Genomic DNA, 13,244 nt, shown 5'->3' on the forward strand with positions numbered 1-13,244 from the left:
GAAAAAATGACAACAGAGTTTTTTTGTTTTTTTTTCTGATGGTGATATTTTATTACATTGGATGCAGAAATTTTTTCATTCCCTTTTTTTTCTGACAATTTGGAAAAGAGGAGTTTAAACTCTTAATATATTTTTTTGCAATTAAAGTTTTCATTATAGTCTTAATTTTTTTTTGGTAATCCCCATAAGGGACTTGAACTTGCAATAATTTGATTGCTTATACTATGGTATTGCATTGCGCTTTATTTAACAGGCAGCCTGTTAAAGACATACCACAGGCATGCTTTATTAGTAGAGATGAGCGAGTATCGAGTACCTGCCCGCTCGAGATGAAACGTTCGGGTGCCAGCGGCGGCCGGGAGCTGCGGGGGAGAGCGGAGCGAAACGGAGGGGAGATCTCTCTCTCCCTCCCTCTCTCTCCCAGTTATTTGCGTAACTGTGACAAATGCCGTGCTGGGAAAAATGAGTGAAGGCAGCACTATGTGTTGCATCCTCTTTATTGTCCGTATCGTGGAAATCCCAGACACTTTTGGGGACATTTAGTGGAGATCTAATTGAGGACTGTCACTAATGGCCACTAGCTAAACTTGAATATAGCAGCTGCTTTACTTGCTGCACCAGAATAGGCATAAATCTGTAAAGAGACTAGTACTATGTCAGGAATATAGAAAGAACAATACATAATGTCAAAACTGCAGCTAGATTCCCAGAAGGGTTGGGTTCAAGAAAAGTTACTTGGTCGGTGCTGTTCACATTCACAGGGTCTTGACAGTAAAATCTTTCAGACAGAACAGAACATGTGTAATTCAATAACCTGTTTATTAATAGCAGATTATCATAATGTTTATGTAGAGGCAAACAAGAAAATTCACCAGCACCTTGGACCTGCCAACGAGAGACTCGCTCTTTTTATTCTTCGAGGCCAAGGTCTTGTCCCAGAACATGTTGAAACTCGGACATTATATAGCACCTTCCAACCAAACCTCTCACAAGTAAGTCTGATCTCCTCTGTGTCTTCACTGAGTAGTCTCTTTTCTGACTATATATCTTTTATTTCTGTAACCACAGCATTTGATTGCAATGTCCACGTCTATTCCTTTTCTTGGATTTAGCCTTCACTCTCAATCCTGGAGAGATGGTTGACTCTTCTAGAACTAGCCATTTAGGTCCACCTTTTAGAGAACTATCAAGTAAAGTCTTGTTGAATGTGCTATCTCCCCATCACATAGCAAGGAGCTTCATCTCTTCTTAAAGCCCCTTGACACAGGCCGACAGTCTTTTTTTAAACGAATGCACAAGTGCCGACGTCACCGCTAAGGTTGTCGGCGTTCATGCAGAGCATTCAAACAAAGACTTGCTGCCAGCTCGCGGGCTTCTCGTCTGCTTCTCGCTCAGCGCTTCACCTTTTATGGGAAGTGCTGAGCAGAGAGCATTTACTCAGGACGAGAAACCAGCGCTCCAACAAGGTGAGCGTTTTTTTTTTTGTTCCTTACCACCCCTCACCCCCCAATCCCCATTCACATTGAACGATTATCGCTGAAATTCATTTTTTTAAATGAATTTTGGGCAAAAATCATTAGGTGTAAGTGGGCCTTTGTTTTGCAGCTTTCAGCGTAATTTCCTTGACATTTTAGGAGTGTTTTTTTTTTTTTTTGGCGTTCATTTACTCCTCCAAATCACCTCAAACTACTGTGCTTCAATGCCATCTCCATGGCTATAATCGCATAGTATGCCGTTGCATCTGAACATCTATGACCACCATAATATGGACTGTGCACGTAAATCAAATGTACACATCTGAAGTGTAGACATAACTTCATTGTATGTAAGCTGTTTGTTTTATTTCTACAGGGGAAACTGGAAATGTGGGTGGATGTTTTCCCCAAAAGCTTGGGGCCTCCAGGACCGCCATTCAATGTTGAACCACGAAAAGCTAAAAAGTAAGTTTTATGAAAACCTCTCCATTAGTAATATCTATCTCCACATCCTCTTTAACCATTACATAAGTACCTGGGTGTCATTTAAAAGAGGGCTATTAGACCCTGATGGCCCATCTGTTGGTGCTATTGGAGCCTGGTGACTCCTCTCCTGGCGCCATTAGACCCTGATGGTCATTCTTTCAACTGGCAAAAAGGATCGGGTGCTTTGTTGTGATCCTGTATTGTATTCCAAAAATGTTGTGCTCTTTAATTCGCCTTTCTTCATCTATAGAAACATGCATATTCATCCATGTAGGTCTAACTCTTCTCATCTTTGCCCAACTTGATCTGGAAGATGCTACCAATCCTGGACTTATTTTACTTAGTCATTGACCTTCCTATAATTTCTGTTCCGTACTTGTTGTGTATGTAGAGTCCAGCTATTATTTCTCCATGTAACCTTGCTTCTTGCATAGCGATAAGAATATAATCTGTATGTGTTTCACATAGCTATGTGCTCCGTGTGATTGTTTGGAATACAAAAGACGTTCTGCTCGATGAGAAGAGTATCACTGGAGAAGAAATGAGTGATATTTATGTCAAAGGGTAAGTTTATTCTCCTGTATTTTGTATTGGCTTGTCTTGTGTCTGAAAAATAAGTTAATTTTCCAGAATTGCTTTCCAAATCAAGTTCTGCTGCCACTTGACAACATTCAAGAGATTCTCGACCTTCGGCCTTTTTGCCCACACAACCACATAGTACATGGTCTGGTTTCTTCACTACATCAAAATTCAAGTACCTCCCATAGTTTCATAGAACTAATCTAGAACTAAAAGCCCTCAATGGCCTCCCCATGTAGGTATGGACTTATCTCCATCTGGATGTGTCCAAGGCCATTTTCATTCAGCTATAAAATAGACATAACACACAGACCTTCATGGTTTTACTGAACCGAAGATTGATCTCTATAGCTTTCTACGGTGATCTAAGTTTCTTTCCATAAATCAGTTGTTGTGGCCATAAGGGTCTATTCAGTCTGTACGTGGGAGGTATATATTGAGAGAAATTCTAATATATATACGTCCAATATATATCGCTGTGGTATTGGTCACCCATAGACATTCAGTAAAAAAAATCTACATGGTATATTTTTTTGGTTTGTTAATGGTAGCCTATGTATGGGACAGCATAGTTAACACTACATACAGTTGGGAATAAAGGGCTACTGGCATATATGATGATCTTTTCACATCCATGGGATAGAAAGGACCTTATGGGTATGCTTGATGTATTGCCGGAAGCTTTCCTAGTGCATATGCCAAGTGGACACTGCAAATGCCATGTAAATACACCCAAATACATAATCTAAAATGTGACCAACCTTTGGGATATCAAGTAGTCTTATGTTCAACCATTCGTTGAAAAAGCAGCCAAAGCTGAAGAATCCATTTTTTAAGATCCTTTTTGATCTCCTTGCTGGGCAAAGGGGGTAGATGTCGGTGCTATTGTTTTCACTAGTTATGGCAGGTGGGTGATCTTTCTATATAAGGTAATAGTAATCTAAAGTTTAGTGAATACATTAACTGGTGATAAGGTAACAGACCAGAACCGATTCTTAATGCAGGGTTTGCTGTTTACTTTGGCTAAATGAGTACCAGATGAGCGCTGGCAATTGGAGATCGCGCCAGTCCCGTGTCTACAGACGTGAGCTTCCTTTGCTTGTTACTTGATTTCATGGCTGGTCTGGAAAGATCAGTATGTGAAAAAAAGGCTAAGCTGGACACTTTTATACACACACTCCAAGCTCGTAATCAGTACAGACTTTTTGGAAGGTACCAAAAGCGCCAGTTATCGAGGTCACATAAAACCAAATATGTTTGCATATTACTTTCAGTTGGATTCCTGGCAATGAAGAAAATAAGCAGAAAACAGATGTGCACTATCGGTCACTGGACGGTGAAGGAAACTTTAACTGGCGATTTGTTTTCCCATTTGAATATCTTCCAGCGGAACAGCTCTGTGTTATTTCTAAAAAGGTGGGCCCGTGAAACATTGTCGTGCCTGTATTAAATATGTTAAGCGGAAAGCACCGGATTTCTGTGTGCGGTAGACATTTACTCCTGTAGAGGCCAGGATAAGTATAGTCAGGTTTCAAGTCTTCTTAAGAGTAACTTTTCAGCTTAGCCAATTTTCCTAGAGTAGCATATTCTAGCCAAAGAAAAAGCTACAATGTAAATGGAGAAATGCATAAATATTCTGATCTATACCGCAGTCACCACGATCATCCCATTCAGGCAACTACAATTCTTTCCCAGTCCTATAGCATTATCTGTATACTGTGAAGCTAAAGGTACCTTGGAGTTAAAGGATATCCCCATCATGAGAAATGGTGGCATGTCCCTAGAATACACTATAAACCCATGATCAGTGGAGGTTTGATCTCTGGGTTTCCTACTGATCACCTCATTGAAGGGGAAGAAGTACCTTCAACATTTGTCCTGCATGTCGGTGCTCCCATCAACTCCTTTTACAGGAAACCTTGGCATTAATGAGTCTGTGTTGAGATTCCCTACATAGTCGGTGGATGGGGGATACAGTGGTGCAAGAAAAATCTGTGGTGGCGCTATAACGTTTAACTAGCTCTGTATCTCCCTTATTCTGGAAATCAGCTGGTTCCTGGCAGTCGTACCTCTGCCGATTAGAAAGTGATGGCACGTCCCACTGATATGTTTTCACTTATGGTGGGCAAACGCTGTCCAACTTTAAACTGCTTTATTAAGTCATCGTGTAGTATAGACCTTACTCCAATTGTTCCATGTCTTCAAGATATATAAATGCAGCCAACTATGAAAGTGAATGTTTAATTCAGGGTGCTATGATTGTCCATCCTTACTACGCTTCACATGTGTAAGGCTGCCTTCATCTGCGGCGAGGGAATACCAATTTCCTACTCTATTTGGGAAGCAGGAAAGGAGAATCCGTTGACCGAATGGGTCCATCTTATAGGAGAACCAAAACGGCGCAGAACAGACCCCATTGACTATAACGAGGGCAGTTTTGCTTTCCACTCAGCTGCCTGGTATTTTGCCGGAAGAAAAAGTGCTGCATGTAGCATTATTTCTTCTGGTGTTTTGTGCCAGATCTGAGATGGAACCTCCGACCAGAGGTTCCAACTCAGATGTGAAGGCAGATTTTATATAGTGTATTTTGTATACTATTGTGTTTGCATAGGCAAAAGGAAAGTTAAGAGGTATTTCGGTTATGGAACGAATTTTCACCTACCTGGATGGGTGAAAACTGATAAATTGGTGGTGGTTTGACAGCTGGGACCCCCATCGATCCCAACAGAGGGGATCTGATGTTCCCTGTTCTCACTTCCTTATTGCTTCTCACATTGTTGATGTAGGACAGGTCATGCTTGTGCAGTACTGCTCTGTTAATTTTCAGTGGGCTGAGTATAAAGTGCTTTGCTATTTCCATAAGCCCATTTGAAATGAGTAGAGTGGTGGCTACATAATCAATGATGTGAAAGAAGGAACAAAATAGTGAGAAGGTTGGGGAAATGGCATCCCCGATCTTCTAAAGTCAGTAGGGGCTCAACTGTTGGGACCCCAACTGATCTGAAGTTTTCACCCTTCCAGTGGGTGGGTAAAAACGTGAAAATTAATTCCATAACTGGAATACTCTAGTTTACTTATTTATGTACCTGACCCTAGAGGTGTCAATATCTTATTTTATTATTAAGGAGCATAGTGCATATGGGTTTGTGTGAAGAGGAACCACTACTACCTGAATGTAATGCTTGGGGTGAACAGCTCATCACCCCAGGTCCCACGCTTAGCTTCCCCAAGCAAAATCAGTTGATTACCAGGCGTGCCGTGGCCAGCTACACATCTTTCCTGCAGCAGCCACTGCATTAGAAATGTAGTATTACAGGATGTCCCTTTACGTAAATGCCAGTCCTGGAATACGGGGACAGCAAAAGGTCCTCCAGAACATACTAGATCATATTAGGGTTCCCAAGTAGGGGATCTTACTGTATGATATTCATATACTCTAATTAGAGTGTATATGAACGGGGATGCCATTTTGTTATGACTCCTTTTAAGAATGGGTGGAAAGTCTTTAAAAAGGCAAAATGTAAGTTATCACCACATATTAGTAAATGAGAAGATAGATCTTATTTGATGATGACGCATCCTATGTGTGCAATGATAGATATTATAATTAATCCGTATAGATGAAGATAGAGCAATATCAAAGGATGGTTATTTGTGAATGGCCCACAAGCAATAGACCCTTGTAGCAAGTGATTAGCTCCAAATTGGGATCTAAAATGGCTTTGTCTTCTGCCAGATCTTTATAGATGCATTATTATGTAGTACTGGAGATTGGTGGACCAATCCGACCTTGTCCTTTTTTCAATAACCTACTTGCCAAACTTTGAGTGCTGCTTTTATGTTTGTTCACTTTTTTTTCTTTTTTTTTTTTTTTTTTTTTATTTCATTCCAAAATTGTCAAGTGGGACCCTGAATGTGACAATTATTATTATTTTTTATCTGTCAATTTTAGGAACATTTCTGGAGCCTTGATAAAACTGAATTTAGGTTGCCACCAAAATTATTGCTTCAAATCTGGGACAATGACAAATTCTCCTTAGATGACTACTTAGGTAAGTATTTCCAAGTCATAGTAATAATACATTGATTAATTTCTCTAATTGTATTTGTTTTAAGGAAAAAAAAAAGACTTCTCCAGATTCCAGTGAAGAGGACTATAGCATAAATTATTGAAAAAGCTAAAGCAACCTTCCAGGCCTGAAGAAACAAAGATGGCCGCACTAACTCTTCTGACTACCTTATGCACATTGTGTATTAGTTATAATTAGTCTAAGACTCTACACCGACTTTCATTAACCAGTGCTGTCCACATGAGCAGTGCTGACCAGTCAGAGCATCATGTAGTGTCTTAGACTACCAATATATACTTTGCACAGTGTGCATCAGGTAGTCAGCGAAGCGGTACGTCCATCTTTTGTTTCCTTTGTGACTTCTTTCAGCAAGTTGATGCGTATTAAGGATATTTAGAAGGTACCCTTAATGGATTACACCAGTGGGTACAGAAGTTCAGTGATACACCTATTTAAGCTGGTCCCACACTCTATTCAGATCATACCATTGATGAAGGCTCTGTGCAGCCGATACGCGTCTGGTTAGAGATGTGTAGACCTGGCAATTGTAATATGATTAAAGGAAGATTATTAATTTTACTCTTCAAGCAAGCGAGTATTACACGTTTTCCTTGCATGGAATGTCTTATGGATACAGAAGCCTCTACTCTGTACCTCCCTATAAACGAACAGCATTTGGGGGCTGTATGTAGTGTCGGAGTAGTAATGTGTTAGCATGCATTCACACAGGTGAGTGAGTCATGCTCTACATTCACAGGTGCAACTCGCATTGCACAACACACGGGCACCCATCTGTGTGTCATGCGGGAAACCACACATTTGGTGTATTTTTGTGCACGTCTTGCACGAGATTAGAACCTGCTACAATTTTTTTCTATCTCGCAGTATGGCTGTGCGAAAAATCACTCATGTAAATAAACCTATTGCACAAAACTCATTATTTGCTTCTTGCAATGCAAAATCTTGCACAATTTTTTTTTTTTTTCACCCATGTGAAATGCATCATGTTTGCCATTCCATTGCACTTAGCCAAACAACATTGCTGAAATTGCTCCTGGTGATGCCAAGAACTGATATACAGAAACTCAAAATATTCCATCTTAAAGGAGTTGTCCAGTTTCGAAAACTTCTTTTTTCATTTACCCTGTTAAAATAGGGGACCTCTATTCAGTAGCCTCATTTCTTGGCCAAACAGAGCAGCTCTCGCTCTGGAGGACCTATCCTATCCTGCATTATGCAGACAATCCATTGGCGCTGGGCATTGCTTTGGGCACTGTCATGCTTGTTTTTTCCTATACTGGTGCTGTACGAAAATTGAACACTTGCAGATTTACCCACAGATAACAGCTGAGTCTACACACAGAGAAACTTTGTGGTCTGCTTATTATCAGAGACCCTTCTAACAAGTAGGGATTGCCCAAAGCAGGGAACCCCTTTACATTCCTTTTCATGTAGATGCCACATTTACTGCCCCTTAAATTTTGGTTTTGAGCTGTAAGCTTAGTATCAACTAAGTCTCCCAAGACCTGAGGAGCAAATGGCACAGAACCTATACTACGAACTATTGGCACATGCGGTGATAGTTTCTATAAGGCTCCTTTTAAATAATGAAATGAAACTTGTCAACAATTCCTACAAAATATTCATTGTAGCCCAGTTTTAATATAAGTACGATGCTTTCATAGTCGCTTGGAGCGATCAGGCAAAGTGAGAAGGTTCCTACATGTCATCGCTTCCATCCTCATTTCTTATTCATGAAACAAAAGACTTCTTTCAATTTTTATGGAGATCAGCGTCTGCTTTTAATTTGTCAACAGCCAACCAGGTGAGGCTTGTGGTTCCCATTAGTGAGACACCACTGGCCCTGATCCTGATCATTTGCTCCACTAAAATACATGTATGGCAAACCATATGTTCTACATGCTTATGGAAGGCAAGCTGAGGTTCCCCAGGGAAAGGTTGTAAATTAGAAGAGACACTTTTACTAGTGTAGCACTGAGTCATAGAAAGCTTTTACCAAAATTATTATTTCAACAGTAACCTGTTAGTATGTCGATGTTTGACCTGGTCCACCGCAAAGAGGTACAGATAGACGTTTTAATTGATATACTTTTTGATTAATGCTAGGAGAGCTGAGATGGGAAATGGTCATGGGTTTGGGTAAATGCAGGCACACAAAAGCAAAAATTAAATTTTGCATAACAATTGGAACAAAACTACAACTCAGTATGTAGTCATTTCAATCTATTTATTGATGTCCTGCAAAAAAATGGTTAATATCAATCCAGTACAATTATTTCTTGAAAATGTAGGTTCTTTCATATCATCTACCTTTTATGTATCGGTATTATGCAGTTTATAGGATGCAACTTGGCCAAAAGTTAATAAAGTTATATGCTCAAAGTTAAAATATACGCATGGGGGGAAATCTGAGGTGATGAGTGTAAATTATTCTCTAGAAGAATGTCTTTACTTTAAGGGTTTTCTGCCCAGGGCAATCTTTACTTTTTAGACGGGTTCTTTGAAAATAGGCTTATTATAAAAGTGTCCCCTTAGTGAGAATCCTCAGTAATCTGTGTGGGAACCTGGCACCGAGTGTTCATTTTACCTGCAGAGCCGCCATAGAGGAAATTTTAAGCATTACCCAAAGCCCATTGAAATCAAGTGGTTGTCTGTATAATACAGAGAAGGTCAGGTCCTTCAGAATTTGAGATACTCTTTGTATCTGGTGCCTACACTGACCAAGAGACAACGACTATGGCAGCAAAGAACTAGCTTTTAGACATAAGTGCAAGTTGCCTCCAAGGGCACAGACACCAGATGCACTAGTGTGTCGAAGGCCTAAACTGAAGACCCTTTGCCCCTATTAATTCAGAATACAGTATATGAAAATGGAGTTTCTAAACAAGACCACCACTTCATGCTTGACCATAAAAATATTAGCCTATGCTATTTTATCATTCAAAAGTGTTTTAATAAATGATGAATAATGTCCATCGGCATGTGTTGTGGCTGGAGCCCATTACAATGACTGTTCTTGGGTCCACTGGAGAATCTTCCCATCTTCTCTTGGAGCAGTCTGACAAAGATCGAGCTTCTGCTACAGAGTGGAAAAAGTCAGGGGTGATGGCTAAGAGATTTAGTAGGATAGGGCGGAAAAATTCATTATAACAAGCTAATTATGAGGAGACATGGGGTGGATCTTTTTGAAGGAATAGTAAGAGCCAAGAAGGCCGTGGAGGCAAACTTGAGGACTACTCAGAAATGAACAAGAAGGTATTATAAATGTCATAAGCTTTGAGTAATATGTAACTTAGAATAGATAAGAAAATGGTGGTGTTGAGGAAGGGTGACCACTAGGATTTGTAAATATTTTAACATGTCTAATACAAACCAAACTTACAATTCTTTATGAAATTTTGGCAATAGTATAACTTGCTGTATCATGGCAAACTTTTTTTGTTTTTTGGTCTGCTTTATAGGTTTTGTTGAGCTTGATTTACACCGCACAATAATACCAGCGAAAACTCCAGAAAAATGCAGTTTAGATATGACTGACCTTTCCAAAATCGCCAAGGTTGCATCTCTTTTTGAACAGAAGTCTATGAGGGGATGGTGGCCATGCTATGCTGAGAAAGATGGAGACCGTATCTTGGCTGTAAGAATTCATATTGTTTCTCTGTACAGCAGTACTGATGCCATATATCCACAAATGTACAAGAGTTGTAGTGTATCTTAATTGTTCTAGTACTTCCATAGAATTTTTGTACTCGGAACTTAAAAATGTACTGTTTTTTTTTTTACTGCATACTTCAGTACCATAGTCCATGTCCCAATGTATGGTGCCATGGATACCATCTTATTCTAACATGAGAAGCAATTCCCATAATTAGAATATATCCATATTATATGGTATCTGAAGCATGCCACAATGTTTTTTTCTGTAGGATTCATATGGAGGTGCAGTGGAGCCCCATAGGCTTCTAGGAGTGCTATATCCCACCACTGTACAGAGCTGTAGGATAGCCTTGTACACGGGCCCATTCAGATGGGCATTTTTTTTGTCTGTCCATATTCAGTCAGTATTTTTTACTGACTTAATATGGACCCGTGGAATTATATTGGTGTCTTCAGACATGTTTTTTTTTTTTGTTTGTTTTAATGCATGTAAAAGAAAAAAACCACGTCCTAGTCTGTCCACATTAGATCAAAATTGCCCATAGACGTTTAAGGGAGTGTAGCAAAAACCTCATGGAAGCTTATTTATCAGGCCTTCTGCACTATGTAATTCTGATGGAATAGGGAAAACTGAAGAAATTCTAAACTGATATTTATTAGACAAAATACAAAGACAATGGTGATTTAAAAAAAAGAATGTTACAAAAGGAAAACTAATTTCTTTATATATGAAGTGACCTAGGACAGCATAACAAGCTGGAACTGTTCAGGTTTTCAATGCATCTTACAGATGTTTGATGTGGGTGCTGTTGGTGCAACGGCAGATGTCAAGTCTGTAGTCCCGTTCACTGAAATCGATAACTGAGGATATGCCAGGACGTGTCTTGTCAAATCAGTAATAGTTATGCCATCTGCTGTGTCACCAACGGCACCCACATCGGTCATCTAGAAGGTGAATTTAAAACTTGAAGAGTTCTATCTTTTCATGTAGTTCTGGCTGTTAGAAGTCACTTTATGTATGAAGAAATCTGCTTTACTTTTCTACCATTCTTTTTGAATTGCCCTTTTTTTTTTTTTTTGAGTGGATCAGAAGGACTTTCTAACTTCTTAACTCAATTCTTCTCCTTGTGCCTTTCTCATTAAGAGGAAAAATACTGAAAACAAAGTTCTACATAGTCCAGTCCTGGATTAAATGAGCTTGCATCCTAATATATCCCATCTGTTATATTTTTTAGAATTAATCAGTAAACCCCTTTACAAAATGTAGAGCAAAGATATGAACTAGTCCACACAGTATATACTATTTCTCACAACAACCTACTTGTTTATACCTTTCTGACTATCTAAAAAGATTGAGAACAATTTGAATAACTTAATGACTAATTGGTTATCGGTATTGTTGCCATTATCCCGATTATTGCTGTTTGCACACACTGACCTCCAAGAGCCTCCGAAAGATCTTTACTTAAAAGCTAAAATGCATTATTTTCTCTAAACAAGCAGAACATGATGTTTAGTGAGATGTCATGAACCTGTTTTCATTTGCCAAAAGGGAAAAGTCGAGCTGACGCTGGAAGTGCTAAATGAGAAAGAGGCAGAAGAAAGGCCAGCTGGCAAGGGACGGGATGAACCCAACATGAACCCCAAGTTAGACCCACCGAAGTGAGAGCTGTTTCTTATTCCTGGAGTAACGTGCTCTGCATTTGGAGCCTTTGCCAAACTCCTCCAGAATCAAGTTTTGATCTGACAACATTGTGATCACTCTCCTGGTTCCTGGTCTTTCTCGTTTTCCCCTTTTTTCTTTAACCTCCGTCTTCTATCTTTTCATCTGTAATCTTGTTTGATAGCTGACATTTGTCCTCTCTTCCTCGCAGAGTTAATTATTAATATGAGTTGCATTATTATGCTCTGCGTAAAGTACCCAACGCTGTTTGTTCTTGTGATTAATATTGTTTCTTTCAAATTGCAGCCGACCAGACACCTCCTTCCTTTGGTTCACAAACCCATGCAAGACAATGAAATTCATTGTGTGGCGCAGATTCAAATGGGTCTTCATTGGTATCATCGTTGTGCTCCTACTGCTGCTGTTCATCGCAGTGTTCTTGTATTCCTTGCCGGTAAGTCATACTGAGGATCAATTTTTTTTAATCTTTTTTTTAAGTCAAATTACAACCTGTAATATCATAGATACTTTATTTTTTTATATATACCTATGCCGTTACAAGAATTTGTGTTCTTTCCCATTAAAAAGTACAACATTTTAAAATGAAAATGTGTTAGACATTCTCAATGTAATTGTACTAGTTTTGAATGTCTTTTTTTATATAATAGTTATTGTCATCATAGATATTCATTTACTATACCCAAATTTTATATATATAATTTGGGTATAAAAATTTTTAAATGCCTAAATAACTTAAAATTCTCTCTTACAGGGATATATTTCTATGAAGATCGTGAAACCAAATGTATAGACCATACGGTCTTGAGATCAGTGTTTGGCCCCCGGTGTTGTTCTGGATCCTGGAAGACCTTCTTAATAGATGTAACTTTGTTCACTTGTCTGTTAAATATAATAAATGGATGAGACCTACAGCCAAGGTTAGAGAAGGTTCATGGGGTCATGACTTGTGTTAAGTCGATTTTTCTTTTTTCCTAACTAAGTACATTTCACGAGTCCACCTCAGGTGTGGGTTCCTAATCTCTGTACTCTGCTTTTCTTCAATGTTACATATATCCATCCATTGAATTTTTAATAAGCTGGGCAGTGAAAGGGTGGGTTGTTCGCACAACAAAAAAACTAACTATTTTATGGAAAGTGTAAGTGCAATACTAAAACTGTATAGGTCAAATACAAAGCACCGTTATATTTCTATGTTTTATATAGGTTATTTCAATTGTATTAAACTGCTGTACACACTAAATAAATATCACTGTTTTTCACGTTTTCCTGAAT

The 13,244-nt window shown here is 39.0% G+C and overlaps 1 protein-coding gene across 7 annotated transcripts in view; it reads left to right on the forward strand.

The window, feature by feature from the left end:
* The window catches only part of MYOF (myoferlin), a 134,426-nt gene extending 121,191 nt beyond the window's left edge, over positions 1-13,235 (forward strand). For all 7 annotated transcript variants that reach the window (XM_066600980.1, XM_066600981.1, XM_066600983.1 and 4 more), the window contains 9 exons: positions 853-992; positions 1,852-1,940; positions 2,430-2,525; positions 3,815-3,956; positions 6,493-6,592; positions 10,093-10,268; positions 11,841-11,950; positions 12,258-12,405; positions 12,724-13,235. In XM_066600980.1, coding sequence (XP_066457077.1) covers positions 853-992; positions 1,852-1,940; positions 2,430-2,525; positions 3,815-3,956; positions 6,493-6,592; positions 10,093-10,268; positions 11,841-11,950; positions 12,258-12,405; positions 12,724-12,762 — 1,040 coding nt within the window. In that variant the 3' untranslated portion in view covers positions 12,763-13,235. The remainder of the gene's footprint in view (positions 1-852; positions 993-1,851; positions 1,941-2,429; positions 2,526-3,814; positions 3,957-6,492; positions 6,593-10,092; positions 10,269-11,840; positions 11,951-12,257; positions 12,406-12,723) is intronic.
* The last annotated feature ends 9 nt before the right edge of the window (positions 13,236-13,244 follow it).

This window comes from Eleutherodactylus coqui, chromosome 4, assembly GCF_035609145.1.
Source record: "Eleutherodactylus coqui strain aEleCoq1 chromosome 4, aEleCoq1.hap1, whole genome shotgun sequence".
NCBI classification, from domain to species: domain Eukaryota; kingdom Metazoa; phylum Chordata; class Amphibia; order Anura; family Eleutherodactylidae; genus Eleutherodactylus; species Eleutherodactylus coqui.